At 50.7% G+C, this 14,292-nt stretch overlaps 8 protein-coding genes across 8 annotated transcripts; 4 read left to right on the top strand and 4 right to left on the bottom strand.

The window, feature by feature from the left end:
• Positions 1 to 531: 531 nt before the first annotated feature.
• Positions 532 to 1,386, bottom strand: CC84DRAFT_1213314 (uncharacterized protein; the record flags this gene model as incomplete). Its single annotated transcript, XM_018182521.1, has 1 exon — positions 532 to 1,386. One exon carries the CDS (start codon positions 1,384 to 1,386, stop codon positions 532 to 534), a length of 855 nt encoding a protein of 284 aa, XP_018040302.1.
• A 793-nt stretch (positions 1,387 to 2,179) lies between these two features.
• CC84DRAFT_1255866 (uncharacterized protein) lies at positions 2,180 to 2,746 on the top strand (the record flags this gene model as incomplete). The annotated part of the gene is made up of 2 exons (XM_018184578.1): positions 2,180 to 2,595; positions 2,650 to 2,746. Exons 1-2 carry the CDS (start codon positions 2,201 to 2,203, stop codon positions 2,744 to 2,746), a joined length of 492 nt encoding a protein of 163 aa, XP_018040303.1. The 5' UTR covers positions 2,180 to 2,200.
• A 349-nt stretch (positions 2,747 to 3,095) lies between these two features.
• CC84DRAFT_1235898 (uncharacterized protein) lies at positions 3,096 to 4,145 on the top strand (the record flags this gene model as incomplete). The annotated part of the gene is made up of 3 exons (XM_018183865.1): positions 3,096 to 3,351; positions 3,402 to 3,762; positions 3,822 to 4,145. Exons 1-3 carry the CDS (start codon positions 3,266 to 3,268, stop codon positions 4,143 to 4,145), a joined length of 771 nt encoding a protein of 256 aa, XP_018040304.1. The 5' UTR covers positions 3,096 to 3,265.
• Positions 4,146 to 4,338: 193 nt separating this feature from the next.
• Positions 4,339 to 6,179, bottom strand: CC84DRAFT_1235902 (acid protease; the record flags this gene model as incomplete). The annotated part of the gene is made up of 4 exons (XM_018183866.1): positions 5,624 to 6,179; positions 5,371 to 5,575; positions 4,724 to 5,255; positions 4,339 to 4,392 (listed from the first exon to the last, which is right to left on the bottom strand). The coding sequence occupies exons 1-4, from the start codon at positions 6,114 to 6,116 to the stop codon at positions 4,339 to 4,341; spliced, it is 1,284 nt and encodes a 427-aa protein (XP_018040305.1). The 5' UTR covers positions 6,117 to 6,179.
• Positions 6,180 to 7,340: 1,161 nt separating this feature from the next.
• On the top strand, positions 7,341 to 7,913 carry CC84DRAFT_1235906 (uncharacterized protein; the record flags this gene model as incomplete). Its single annotated transcript, XM_018183867.1, has 2 exons — positions 7,341 to 7,413; positions 7,468 to 7,913. 2 exons carry the CDS (start codon positions 7,341 to 7,343, stop codon positions 7,911 to 7,913), a joined length of 519 nt encoding a protein of 172 aa, XP_018040306.1.
• Positions 7,914 to 8,661: 748 nt separating this feature from the next.
• CC84DRAFT_1202518 (heme peroxidase) lies at positions 8,662 to 9,640 on the bottom strand (the record flags this gene model as incomplete). The annotated part of the gene is made up of 2 exons (XM_018181781.1): positions 8,662 to 9,267; positions 9,310 to 9,640. The coding sequence occupies 2 exons, from the start codon at positions 9,638 to 9,640 to the stop codon at positions 8,741 to 8,743; spliced, it is 858 nt and encodes a 285-aa protein (XP_018040307.1). The 3' UTR covers positions 8,662 to 8,740.
• Positions 9,641 to 10,694: 1,054 nt separating this feature from the next.
• Positions 10,695 to 13,270, top strand: CC84DRAFT_1111752 (P-loop containing nucleoside triphosphate hydrolase protein). Its single transcript, XM_018175293.1, has 6 exons — positions 10,695 to 10,865; positions 10,928 to 10,955; positions 11,009 to 11,097; positions 11,149 to 11,204; positions 11,360 to 11,486; positions 11,643 to 13,270. Exons 1-6 carry the CDS (start codon positions 10,737 to 10,739, stop codon positions 13,233 to 13,235), a joined length of 2,022 nt encoding a protein of 673 aa, XP_018040308.1. The 5' UTR covers positions 10,695 to 10,736; the 3' UTR covers positions 13,236 to 13,270.
• A 3-nt stretch (positions 13,271 to 13,273) lies between these two features.
• Positions 13,274 to 14,242, bottom strand: CC84DRAFT_1193563 (uncharacterized protein). Its single transcript, XM_018181312.1, has 2 exons — positions 13,948 to 14,242; positions 13,274 to 13,892 (listed from the first exon to the last, which is right to left on the bottom strand). The coding sequence occupies exons 1-2, from the start codon at positions 14,165 to 14,167 to the stop codon at positions 13,348 to 13,350; spliced, it is 765 nt and encodes a 254-aa protein (XP_018040309.1). The 5' UTR covers positions 14,168 to 14,242; the 3' UTR covers positions 13,274 to 13,347.
• Between the last annotated feature and the right edge of the window lie 50 nt (positions 14,243 to 14,292).

Genomic DNA, 14,292 nt, shown 5'->3' on the forward strand with positions numbered 1-14,292 from the left:
CTTGCTGAGAGATTCAAATGCTATCAGTTTAAAAATCATGCTTTCGTTCTACGCTTCCTCAACTCGGGGTGTCGACCAATATGCATATGCACAAAACTATATTAGCAGCTATGGATCCATGTGTACGGAAAGCTTTCACGGAAATCCACCGCCTGTGTCAGCGAATTGGGACCAGTGTAGAAGGAAATGTGAGTGTAGGGTGGCCCCCGAAATAGCTCTATTGCACTTTCAAACCCACATATATGGCGGCTTGCCAAAAGGGTCGCCACAGCTCCCACAGATTGGACACGACCGCTGCTACGGCCAGAATTATCTGCATTCCCTCTGCTGGGACTGTGGGCCACGGTACCTTGTTTCGGTGCTTTGTATCCCCACTGCCACCCTTTCTTCCTCAGTTCTCTGCATATAGTAGCCGATTCAGAGCCGTGATCATCCCAAAACGTAATCGAAGATGACAATCTGTGATGAGTACCCAAATCAATCCGGTTCGGCGTAAATGGCGAACCTTCGATGCTTAGTCTTTCTGGCCTGTCACAAATTCATCAGTTTGCGCTTCTTGGAGGCATGATTCCCGAGTGTACTGGCATCTTGCCCACTGCTCGGAACATTGACCGTTGCGGACATGGGAATAATCATGCCTGCATTATCCTCCGCACCCGTACCGCTCTCCGTGTCCATCTCCTTGTCTTTGTCCATATGCAACGCCAAGTCCGTGTTTGTGTTCGCGTCCGCGATGACACCCGGGACTAAATCAACTTCCACACTTGCCACAGGTCCCTCTGCTTCTGCGCTCTTCTGTGCCCTGGGACCAGCATCTCTCTTGGCTGCGGCACCGGTTGCCTTGGGTCGGCGCTTCAGCACTTCGACAAGAACCCTAAATCCCTCGCCCTTGTTGAAGTCGAAGAACTCAGCACGGTGCCCGCACCATACGAAAGCAAACATTGTAAGGGCCCTGAGTTCGGTGACCCATTGTAAGGAGTTGGCGTAACTGGCGCTCGGGTATTCGTATTGCAAAGGCAACAATCGATCGAACGGCTCGTTGTATATGGTTTTAATACGGGAAAGCTCCTTGCTCTCATGTATGATTCTTTCAGGATATAGGCTGCGAACGTTGAAGGTAATCATCCTGCTGCCGGTAACGTCACCAAGTCCCACGTACACAGGAACCAACTCATGTTCGACTTTGGTATCTCCGACCTTGGTCTTGTCGACCTTGGCTTCTCCGACCTTGACGTATACGTTTTCCTGCGTTGTGCGATCGGTGAAGAACTTGAAGCTGGACACTGATGGCATTCGATCCGTGATCCATGGGGCCTCTTCCTCGAAACGGTCCTCGAGCTCATCACGGGCGAGTTTATTTTTGCTTTTGCTTTTGCTGCGGGGCATGGCTGTCCTAATTGTCCGTATGAGCATGGACATGTCGTTTAAATCTACCCAGGAACGCTCTGACTTACGTGTGAAGTAATGATTCTCGATCACGTAGATGTGGCTGCGTCAATTTTGTATTCTTTGGCCTTCGGGGCGGGGAGAGGACGAGGCGTGCCCGAATTGAGAAGTTGAGAACTTATACCTGAATTTCTAAAGTGAGTGTTGACGTTTTGACCAGGCTCGCCCGATCAGAAAGTGAGAGAACAGTGGAATACAAGCAAGAGCTGATCTACTAGAATGTGAATGGATCGCGATCAAACAAGAGAGGATGAGCACCAGTAGTTGTTGGTAGCCACTTCAATGGTATTGAGCCTGTCCCCACCATCTCGACTAGGCCATCGCGAAGAAACTCCCATTGCTCGATTACTATAGTTTAGATTACTCCCGAGTCAGTTGTAGGGATATAATCCGTGGCGAGGGCGCATTCTACATCTAAGTGCCACGTCAATATCCTTGCACCATCAAAAGATCCGAATCAAAGGACATAAAAGTTAAAAATTGTAGATGGAGTAAGACAAATAGGGTGGGAACCATCAGTCGAAGTGTATTACCTATAGAGTCAAGCCGCTAAGTTCCATCGTGGACACTGCGTTTGCCTACACGGAGTAAGCGACCACGCTGACAGGGGTGCGCCCGCTAACTCAGCATAATCTCCTCTCTCCGGACTCCGAACCATTTATGTACCAAGTTTCTGCACCTCAATTGATTTTTCCAATTTTCTCATAAAGGTAGCCTTCAAAAAGCGTGCGACGCGATCCTGTCGGAAGCAAACATGGATGCCACCAATCGAACTTCACTGAACACTGCTGGAGCATCTTTCGGGTTGTTCACGGACTGGCCACTACGAAACGCGATCAACTATGGTATCACCATTCTGCTTCTCTTTACTCTCGGGTTCTTTGGGCGGTTTCTTGGTACAGTGAAGTGGCAGCTTGAGCGCTCATGGCGATTGGCACAAAGGAACACGAACAAGGATGATAATGACTATGTCGATTTTCGCGAAGATCACGGGGAGTCTGAACCGCTCAGTCCGGATGAATCAATTGCAGGTTCAGAAAAGCGCAGGCATCGGAGACAATTTTGGGTAGCTGGTGAAGGTCGGAACATGAAGCAAGATGGGATCCGTGCACTTTTGGAGTTTGCGAGAGCGGCCATTGCCTACATACTGTAAGCGCATTTACCTAATTTTTCCTAATAGTCGATTGGCTGATGGTCGATTAGCATGCTTGCAGTCATGACCTACGATGTCGGCTTCTTCTTTTCGATTGGTGGGAGTGTTTTAGCAGGCGAATTCCTTCTCGGAAGATATTCTCGTTGATCCCAATGATGACGAAGAGATATATGCCATATCCCTCATTTCAAAGTATCAAAACTCCCATATTTACCAAACGCGTATCTAAAGCCATCGGGATGCAAGTGAATACCGCTGGAAGCGAATCGAGCGACCTTCCATTTATCATCTTTCAATCAGAGACCGAGAGCGAGGTTGAAGCAGACTCGAAGCTAAAAGAAATCCACGGCCCTAAACGTTCGAAATCCCCGGGGAGGCATAGTTCCACCGAGCTCGATCTAGAATGCGAGGATTGAGAGTGGTATAACCGTGGGCAGTATCTAGTGCTCGGATCTCAAAATTCTGGCATTAAGAAGTAGCGAACAGGGATTACAAACTTCGGAATTCGCGAGACTCGTTAGTGATTGAGCGTTGGGAATACATGAGTCTTTCAGGGGCGATAAACAAGAAACGTGGCTATTCGATGATTGGCCGGTTGCAGCAGGGATGCCGTCTGGGATATAGAACCGCCCGCCACTTTGCGTGCGACCACCGTAAAACCTCGTCATGGCTACTCCGATACCAACGTCCGAGGTCCTCATGCCCTTATACATCTATCCAGATCCAGGTGCCTGGGATCCACTGTTCGAAGCGTACTGTTGCCGGCTCTCGCTTACATGAATTCATTACTTACTGTGACCAGCATCGCGTTCAACCCAACGCTTCGCTTTGTTGTAATTGTGAACCCAAATAGCGGACCAGGGTCTGAGCCTTGGTGGCCAAACGCTGATTATCTCCGGGACGTACCCAAGCTTAACGCTTGTTCCAATGTACGCACGGTAGGCTACGTAAGCACGGCCTACTGTAACCGGCCAATTCAAGAAGTGTACGAAGATATCAGACAATACGCAAGCTGGGCGAAGGACAAAAACTCCCGAAGTCTAGGTATGAACGGGATCTTCTTCGACGAAACGCCGAATATTTTCACGGAAAATGCGAGGAATTATCTTACAGCAATCACACAGAACGTGAAGAACATGGGCACATTGCTCGGTGATGGCATAGTATGCTTCCCTCGACTGCCCTATGCGATGGAGAGAAGACTGCTGAGTCTAGTTTGCAGGTCATCCATAATCCTGGCACTTCAATTGACGAAAGACTTGCTATCACGGGCATGGACATTGCGACAGTAGCTGAAGTAGCATATTCTGATTTCCACACGAGGAATTTTCAGAATTGGCTTGCGAGGTCTACATTACATCGCAGCAACACAAGCTACATGATTCATGGATTTTCAGAAGAAAGCGTGGATGACTTTGTCGTCCACATGTTGCGGGGTAAAGCGAGATACATATTCGTCACAGAACGGAGCACAGATATGTATCATGGCTTTGGCGCAAGCTGGAAAGCCTTCATTGCGGCAATGGCAAGGAATAGAACCACTTGAAAGCAGCAGGACGCTTACGCCGAACCTGGAGTTTACACGTTTGTCGAGGGATCATGCAACGTACAACTAGCAGTGCAGAATGGCATCTCGGAAGCTGACGATCAGGCGTCGCGCATCAGGGAAAGCGCTGGCATCTACAGCGACAATATATACAGGGAGAATTACTTCCAAGGGAATACATGCATTAGCCTGCTTATCTAATGCGCACTCTTTTCATCGTCGGGCATAGGCTTAACCTTAGCATCACCTGCAGCGTCGAACTTTTGCTCCGAAGATCCTAGTTCATGGATCACGGTCTGAGGCTCAAGCTCGTACATGCGCGTGGATCCATCTACTTCCGATATGTACATCATCTTCTCTTGCATTGAGTGGTAACCAGGTATGCCGGCTTCGTGTTCGTAGTAACTGGGAGAGGTCGGGGATAGCATCTCGGCAGGAAGATCGTGACTGTTCGAACTGTGTATAGCACCACGCTCCGATTCTGCTTCGCTGGAAACAGGACCGTGTTGGGTGTGACGGCGACGAAGGAGGAAAAGGGCGAGAAACCCGAGGAATCCTATCCCGGCGACACTGCCGACCACAATCCCTCCAATGGCGCCTCCGCTAAGGGCATGTTTCGTCGACGTGGATGGTGGAGGAGTTGAGATAGTACCGTTTGCCGTTCCGTTGGATGTGGGGGCTGGTCGTGGTTCTTCCCCGGGCACGTAGATTGGTGTGATTTGTTGCTTCTCATTTGTCCCTGGGAACAGTGCCTGGTGAACCTTGAACTCGCCTCGGGAGTAGTCGGTGACTATGTACATCTCCTGTAGAACTGCTCTGCCAAGTGTGTATTGCGTTTCGTTATTGCCACGTCGGAGAGGGAAGTAGTTCATAGCCTCCTTGTAGTACGGGTAGGAAGCTTGAACGTCAAATGCTCCGTAAGGTAGGACAATGTTGACGCGCTTCATTGGATCAGAGCTCTCACCGAGACTGATAGTTATACTTGGATCAAGATCGACCATCTGCTTGTGCATAGTGTCGTTCAAAACGTAGAGATCGGTTAAGTTATCGTAGGTCAGACCGAAAGACGTTGCGAATCGTTCGCAGACATCCTCAGGGAGCCACATGTGCCTAGATACGCGAGGCAAGATGTTAGTGTAAGCAAAGGAGGGTATCATTTTTGGTTGGTACGAAGTCTCGATGTTCAAGACAAAAAGATTATCATTTGTACCGGAATGTGACTTACGGAACCGTCGAATCAATCCAGGCATATACTGGGTCTCTAAGAAGCGTGACAGTACGCTCAAGAGTATTTTGTGCGGTGATGGATTGGATCGTCAATGATGTCGGGCGGTCATCGTCAGCGTCGAATGGAAAGGTTATGTTGTTGGGAATGAAGCGTGACGCGTCGTAACCGCCGAGTGTAAGGCTTCCGTGTACTTTCGGGGTTTCTGGTCGCTTTAATAAATCGTCGCACAAGCGGGTATAGTTACACTTACTGTAGTAGGCTCCTGCAGTATACCCGTAAGACACGCTGGGAATTTGCTTCTCATCTCTCAATTTCTGCATGAAGCTTGGCTGAGGGCTATCCAGTTCGGAAAAGTTCGAAGGCTTTGGCGAGAGGCCGAATTGACCAACGAAGACTGTTGGCTCTGCAACACCCGCGACCACCATGTTCTTAAGGGTAGGCCCACCAGAGTTCGCTACTTGTAACCCAACAGTGTCCAACCCATACAGTGCATTCGCATCGAAACCAATCTCAGGCCGTATGCCCATTTCGTACAGTCCAATCTCCTGCCATGACTTGGTCTCATTGACAATGAAGCCATTGCTGTCTTTCCCCTGAAAAGCATAGGCACCGCGAAGTTTGCCACAATTTGATGGAGCATTACGCATCTTGAGGCAGCCTTCAGCAATGGGTATTATCGTTTCGCCGTGCCTGGATGCAGGGAGTACACGAAATGTCTGTTCGGGCGTTCCAACGCGGACCATAAAGGACGACCAATATCCATCATTGCCGTCCCACACTTGCGAGTTCGAGAAAGAAAACGGTTGAGGAAGAGATTCATTTGAAGCGATCGTTATCGAAGCAAAGAAAGAGACAAAGAGAAAGGCATACTGGAGGCCCATAGCGACGATGCACTGCCGGAGAGAATGGGGAATCCCTCGAACTTCGATGCCCAAGGAGAGACCTTCTGTTTGCGCCAGGCGGCGATTTTGCGCACGGACTAGTCGTAAATGATGGCTTCAAGCACGGTCTAGATGTTCATGGGAGATGGACCAAGCGGTAACAGCCAATGAATCCTGAAGGGGCTGTGGCATGAGCTGGTCGTACGCGAAGATGGTCGCGGTGTCTTGGTATTCCCTTTGCAGACAGTCCATGCTTCTACCAAGAAATGACCATCAATCGACCATTGATGGTTTTCATACCTTGCCTGTTCTAGAAGCCCTGCAGAAAGCTTATGTATCTTATCATTCGCTATTGAAAATCATCAAGTCAGTTGCTCAAGCAGCCGAAAGCGCAAGATTGAGTACACAAGTAGAGTGCCAGTAGTTGCTTGACTGGCTATTCGCCATTCGGTAGCGATTGAGCCCTTCTCGCCTAACGCTTCTTTTCAAGAATCGAGATTGTAGCAGTCTGCCTACGTGAACGCCTTTTTCTTGGCTTCCTGTTAAGGCGCGTATTAGAAACCCGACCCGAGAAGGTCAATGACTTGCGGAGGCTATTTTCGTACGACACAGATCGTTAATAGAGTGTGCAACAAAGCTCCTTGTTCCAGTTCGAATAAGTTTCCACACAATTGCCCCATTTAGACGTAGCGCCTCTGTTATTTTGTGGGGTTCACGGTTTGTCCAATCAGCGTGACCTTACCCGTACGAGTGCTGCAGCACGGGCGAACGACACGAGAACCTAATTTCTCGAAGGATGAGATATAACGGGTCTTTTCGTTCTTGTAAGATGAATCCTATAGAGAAATCTTGTCGCACTAGCGAGATGAAGAAGTCCCGTGCCTCCACCACGGGAATATCCTCGAGGAAGACTGTGAGAGTAGCTATTCATCGGCTGAGTTCTCTAGCATTTGTATATATATACCTACATTCGTTGGTATCTCTCTATATTGCTATTCCTTACTTCGACTCGCTCATTTCCACAAGTCCTGTACAACGTGGGCTGATTCTACCACTGTCCTTCTTCATAGTTCGTAATATACAAACATGGTCGCTCTCCTGCGTCTGATACCAGCATTGATGCTGGCAGCTTCTGGGATCATTGCGGCGCCTGTCACGAGTGAGTTCCTACAAGATAGGCAGAGATAAATACAAATGCGCTGACTAACTACAGCTCGGACCGAGATATCTGAGGTGTCTCCTTCGAACAAACCCACAGCTCATGTAAAAGTTGCGGCATCGTCTTTGTGGAACAAACAAGTCGATTCGATCGAGGTCCGACAGGATGGCGATTTCGATCTGAGCCAACTTGACCCCAGTATGTGGAACGGCGGCTCGGTCCAAGTGAAGAATAAATCCGACTCGTTGTGGGATAGCCTCTTCAACTGGTGGAATAAGCGTAGCCTCGATACCACTTTGCGTCAACGAAGTGAAGGCGCTGGAGCTGGGAGTATCGAGGGGCCGCTTTCCGAGCGATCGATATGGGCACGTCAAGACGATGCTCCGCTGAGCGAAGAGCAGCCAGAAGGCAACGGTCTTCCTGGAAACGCTTACAATGGTTCCGCAGAAGTAAAGGTGAAGGCTTTCTCGATTTGGAACCCCTGGACTTGGTGGGGTTGAGAGAAGTGGTGTATTGGACGACCTCGTAGTATGGTAGAAATGCACCCATCATGTTCCTTTGCATCTGATCATGACTTCATTCTCATCAAATCCCACGCAAGAGCATGAACATAAGGCCCAAAAAGCCGGTTTTGCCGCCTTGCATTTTGTTGGGGGGTATGACAAGTCGGGACACCGTATGGCGATGCGTCGGAGCAGGTCAAGGAGATGCTCAACGGTATTCCAACATGGAAGATCCGAGTCATCATGCACCAAGTGAGTTTTCGTTACAGTGCCATGTCGTATGTTCGAATATTTGTCAAGCTGCAGGCTGACTCTGAACAGGAAATGTCCCTCAATGGTCTAGACCGGGTGCCTTTCGAGGATCGTCTTCGATATGCTGTTAGATCTGGTCATAGACAACTTCGAGCCGCATAACAAAACCATCGAAGATGGACCCGGATTACAGCTAGAGATACTGCAACTGCTCAAGAAGGAACATCATGAGGCAGTAGAGGACGCGGACAGATTGTCTGGTGCGTTCGACCCTGTCATCGAAGAACATGAGATCAGCCTACTAACGCAAGCCAGGCAAGCGCCGCTTGACGATGCAGGAGCGGTTGGACGGCAAATGCAAGAAGCAGAACCAAGAGTTGCTGTCTTCGGTTACAGAGTATTTTTTTGAACGAGTGACTGACTGAGTAGTAGTATAAAGTTGTTGTACCTAAGCTTACGTCTATCCTGAGTTAGACTTGCTTTTTAATACATCCGACAGAACGCTAAGTACCTCTTCTTATCACCTACAGCAAGCAGAAGAGTAATGGTGTAGGACTCATCGCAGAAACCGATCACTCCAGCCTCTTGCCCTTCAAAAGCACTCTTCTTCGCCCTTTGGCACGTCCAGCGTACGACTGCACCACGCCTGAACAGTCGGTCATATGATCTTTGTTGCTCCCCATCAGACTAAGCTTCTCCATCGCGGGGATGAACGCATCCTTGAAGCTTTCTTGCGTCTTGCCAACAGCCCTCCACTCTTCCCCCGTCTCTCCATCTTGCGCTAGAAATGTATCAGCAGCGACCGGCTGCGGCGCGGAGTTGCTCGATGTCTCCGAGTAGAATTTGTGATCCCATTCACCGGGTGTATTATCCATGTCCGTGCCATCGAGTTGACGGCCGATCGTGTGCGCACCAGTCAAGGCGACCAGCTCAGTCTTCGAGAAGTTGTGCTGCGCAAAAAGATCCACCATGGTTCTGGCGTCCGTCGTCGCGTTGGGCATCATTCCCAGGGGAGTTGGTAAGAACGAATCCGGACGACCAGAGTAGAATGAGATCACGGGACCACCACTGCATGATGCGAGTCCGATAGCTGGTGCATCTGGTTGGCAATAGCTCCGTACGGGAATGAGAAATGGCTTACCTGCAGCAAACTGGATAACATCGGCCGTGCCGAGACCGTACTCATCTGCTTTTTCGCCGAGCGTTCCACATATGCGTACCATTTGTGTGTTCTCTACGCGTTCCGTACACTCGTTTGCGTTGATGATGGAGCCGTCACATGAACCTGGGAAACAGTCATGGAAGGCAAGGCGTATGGCAGCTCGAGCTGCGTCGGAACATGTCTCATCCTCGATGAAGAGCGTTTCGAAGTCGGAAGCTAGGCCCGACCACTCTGGCCAGCAGCTTTCCTCTGAGACTGAAAGCGCTGCAAGGAAACTCGCCGATAGAATGGACGAAATGAACTGGCGCATTTTAGGAAATTCAAGCCTTTCAGACCAACAATACTGTTGCAAGTGCGAACAAATCAGAACGATCATATATATATGGTGAGGGTGGTAGAATCGCGAGGAAAGATTGTGTGTAAGGACTAGACCGTGGGCGTACCTCAAAGAGACGTGCGTGACGTGTTATCTTATACGAGTCGCTTCCTGCGGAGACCCGTCAGCCATTCCGTTGATAGCCCCCTCTAGCTTGGGTGAATGCTGTGGAGCAAAACCGGCGATGTAAATGATATGTCGAAAACAAGAAGGTGTCCAACCAAACTTGAACAACCGGCGGACCATGTGAGGACAGGGTCAATCCAACCCCTCAAAGCTATTGAGGCCAAGATGTATCCGGCATATCCGCACCGTGGGAGATGTTAATGTTCCGTGAACGTGGTGAGGGTGTCTTAGTAGCGATTAATGCTTCAGAGCTGGCGACTTAAACCTTTGGGGTTGACAACGTCAGGTCGCTGTGCGGCATGGCAATCAAAGTATCGAAGATAACCCGCTCAATACCAGCCACTAACAAGACACCTTACCCGACGAGACATGCCTAGACATTCGAATGCGGAAACTACATACTGTAGATACGGGCTGGCGGAGTCCATTGTGGAACGGTTGCTGTCACTCTGTCCACGGGCAAAATTTGTGGGCTGGCAAGCGCACCATCGCAAAAGTGCGCCGCATCTACACCAGTACCTAGAGGACGAACCGTCGGTCCCATACTCCTATGATGCAAAGGCTGTTGAAGCATTTGAAGACTATACGCATGGCTCAGCATAGGGCATACGGTGCCATCGGAACCCACTGGTTCTTTGTCGCAAGGAGTTTCCGCGTCAGTGTAATGAGGGGTGTTTTTTGTAAGTCGTATATGGTTGGACTTGGTGCTGGGACGGCCAGTCATGATGTCAAGGAAAGAGGTTGTGGGAGGAACCTGGACGAGGTGACGCTGGGAGCCACTAACCCACCTTTATTCTAGCGCTTGTGCCCGTTCCGGCTAGAGTTCTTTCCACAAGCTGCACCACAGACTGACGGCCTTGGCTCTGGATTCACCAGCCGCGGAACTTCCATCAAGTCACATGTAATGGCGGAGGACGACGATTTTGGGGCGCCAATAATAGCCGAATTGTACAAGCCCCCTGCCCTGTTGCCGATTGCGCAGCTGAAAGAATCGCTTCTCTATGCCATCGAGACTTTCCCTGTCACTATCATCGTAAGTGCATGCAGCAACACGACAGGTCACCTCCTGAGACAGAGGATTCACACTATCACCAGGTCGGAGAAACCGGCAGCGGAAAGACAAGTAAGTATGGTCTCGGCTCGATGAAGTGGATCCCTTCATTAACTTTGATGCAGCACAGATTCCTCAGTATCTTTTCAAGACAGGCTGGACGAATGATGGCTCCCAAATTGCTGTTACTCAGCCTCGAAGAATCGCTGCTACGGTATTCCACTTTCGGACCTCCGGATCTGAGCACATACTGACACAATGATAGAGCGTTAGCGCACGTGTCGCCGAGGAGTTAGGGTGTCAATTAGGACAGGAGGTTGGGTACGTCGAATGTGACACAGTGCTGTGGTAACAAAGTTTGAGTGCGCTGTGTTAACCGGGCAGGAGCGACGCAACACACACATACTTTGGACCTAGCGTTGGAGAAAAATGACAGCTATCACATGTGAAGGGAAACCCAGCTAATCAGCTTGCAGATATTCCATTCGATTTGAAGATGTCACATCAGAAAGGACGAAGATCAAGTTCTTGACAGATGGACTGCTACTGCGTGAGATGCTCGTGGACCCCCTGCTCAAGAGGTACTCAGTGGTCATGGTCGATGTACGTAGACTTCCCCAAAGAAGGAGGTACAGACACCGGAACGTCCAAATTGCGTCAACATGGCTTCCTTCTAGTTCATGTTCGAGAATTTGGCGCTATATTCTATAGTCTAACCACCTGACATTATCACGGCATACTGACTTTGCATCTATCCAGGAAGCACACGAGCGATCTTTGAGTTCCGACATCTTACTCAGTCTCCTCAAGAAGGTACTACGAGCACGACCAGACCTGCGAGTCGTAGTCTCTAGCGCGACCCTTGATGCTGAGAAATTCCTCGACTTCTTTGCACCTGATGATGGGGAGACTATCAACAACAAAACTAAAGAGGAATTTGGAACTATCGTCAGCATCGAAGGTCGTACACACCCTGTCGACATTTTCTATCTCTCCTCGTCTACCAACAACTACATCGAAAAGGCTGTGGAAACCGTCATGAACATTCACACCAGCGAAACAGATGGCGATATCCTTCTCTTTGTCACCGGGCGGGAAGAGATAGACGACACAATTGATATGATCGCAGACCGCATCGTCGACCTCCCTCATGGCTCCAAGTCGTTGCAGCCGCTACCTCTATACGCTGGTCTTCCGACCGATCAGCAAATGTACGTCTTCCAGAAAGCTGGAGCGAACGTGCGGAAACTCATTGTTGCGACCAACATCGCTGAAGCCTCTGTGACTATCGACGGCATAATCTACGTCGTAGATACAGGGTACGTCAAACTGCGCGCGTACGATCCAGCCCTCGGCATCGAGCGCCTGAACGTAGTCCCCGTTTCCAAAGCATCTGCCACACAGCGAGCCGGAAGAGCCGGCCGCACACGACCGGGAAAATGCTACAGACTGTATACCGAAGCTGCCTTTGAGGCTCTTGAGTCCGCCACTTTCCCCGAGATCCAGAGGAGTAACTTGGCGCCCGTTGTGCTGCAACTCATGAACCTTGGTATCCAGAACCTCGTCCGCTTCGATTACCTCTCCAACCCACCCTCTGCGCTAGTCGTCCGCGCTCTCGATCTTCTTTTCTCACTTGGAGCTGTCGATGTTCATGGACGCTTGACGAAGCCCCTCGGTACACGCATGGCAGAGCTCCCGCTCGAGCCCATGCTAGCTCGCACACTGCTCAACGCGCCCACCTTTGGCTGCCTGTCCGAGATGCTCAGTATCTCCGCGATGATGACGCTCCAAGGCACCGCTTTCGTAACCCACGACGGCAACCAGAAGCTCCTCGAGAAAGCACGGCGGCGCTTCGCCGTCAAGGAAGGCGATCACATTACGTTGTACAATGTGTTCCAAGCGTTTACGAATCCAGCTGTGGGGAAGCAGTCGAGCCAGTGGTGTCGTGAGAACAGCCTCAACTACAAGGCTCTGCTCAAAGCCGTCAGCGTGCGCAAGCAGCTGCGGAACTACCTCGATCGCATGGGCATACAGGAGAACTCCCTCGCCTCTTCGGATGCCATACGCGTCGGGGGCATGAGCATGGCAGAGAGGGTGCAGAGGTGCCTGACGACGGGGTTTTTCGCACACGCAGCGCGCATGAAGAGCGACGGAAGTTTTGTGACCGTAGGAGGGGAGACGGTGCTTTGGGCGCATCCCAGCTCGATTTTCTTCCATCGGAAGGCGGATTGGGTCATTTACCATGAGATACAGGAGACGAAGGGAAAGGTATATATCAGGGATTTGACCACCATCGAGATGGACTGGTTGACGGAGTATGCGCCTGAGTATTATAAGGTCAAGCAGAAGTAGACATGTGTAGTGGGAAACATCATTGGGTATTACGCTGTCGTTACACCAGTCCCTGCCAAACGCTTCAAACGACCCTGAACCTGACCCGACCGCGAGAATAAAACACATGGCCCTACTTCAGCGCCTCTACAAACAGCTCTCGCATGCCTTTCAAGAACGCTGCAAGGTCCCTCGTCTCGTTCAGGCGTTCCAAGACGCGATCAATCTCCTCCCTTTCCACCTTTGGCCTCACTTCTCCGACTTTGTACTCCCGCTCACTGGTATCGAGCTCGAACCAGGCCTCCCGGTCCCATTCGCGCTCACATACATTCGTATACACGAATTTCAGGCTGTCTTCCTTGCCTAGTCCCTCGATCCTTAGACCCAGATAGCTCTCCCAAAACTCCAGCTCGGGCTCATTGTACCGGCTCTGGCCATCGAGGTAGCGGCGGTGCTTGAGCTGCGCTTCGCGCCGTGCGGAGATGGACTTTTGGACTTCGGCGATCTGGGCACGCAGGGCGTCGCGGTGGGTCATCCGCTCGTCGCGCTGCATGGTCAGGGTGCCAATGGCGGCGTGCATCTCTGAGGTTTCGGCGGACTCTTTGGCGAGATTCTGCGAGTGCTGCGTTTGCTTGAGGGAGAGGATCTCTATATCGCGCTTCTTCATGCGCTGGTCCTCTACACTATCGTAAGTATGCGTTGTCCGGGGTAGGCCGTTGGGAAACGAGCGTGCCTTGAATTTCTGCAACATTCACGCGGAACTGGTTGCGCTCCTCCAACACGCGTCTCCGTCCTTTTTCAATGAAGTCGTCGAAGCGCGCAGTGAACTGGTTCATGCGGCTGCGCAGGTCTTCGAAGCCGAAATTGATCGAGGGCAGCTGGTCAGCCATGGACGGCACATCGTGCGAAGAGGCGCGCATGCTGGCGCTGAGCGAAGGTTCGAAGGTAGTCATGGTGTGGGCGGTTGTAGTTGACTTTTGAAGCCAAGTATCAGGTGGCAGATTGCTTTTGGCGCAAGTCGTGGTCGTCAATGGGGTGGGCTTCTGTTTTGGCAAGCGTTGCGCCGTAAACAATGGCA

The sequence above is a fragment of the Paraphaeosphaeria sporulosa genome, assembly GCF_001642045.1.
Source record: "Paraphaeosphaeria sporulosa strain AP3s5-JAC2a unplaced genomic scaffold CC84scaffold_2, whole genome shotgun sequence".
Taxonomy (NCBI): Eukaryota; Fungi; Ascomycota; class Dothideomycetes; order Pleosporales; family Didymosphaeriaceae; genus Paraphaeosphaeria; species Paraphaeosphaeria sporulosa.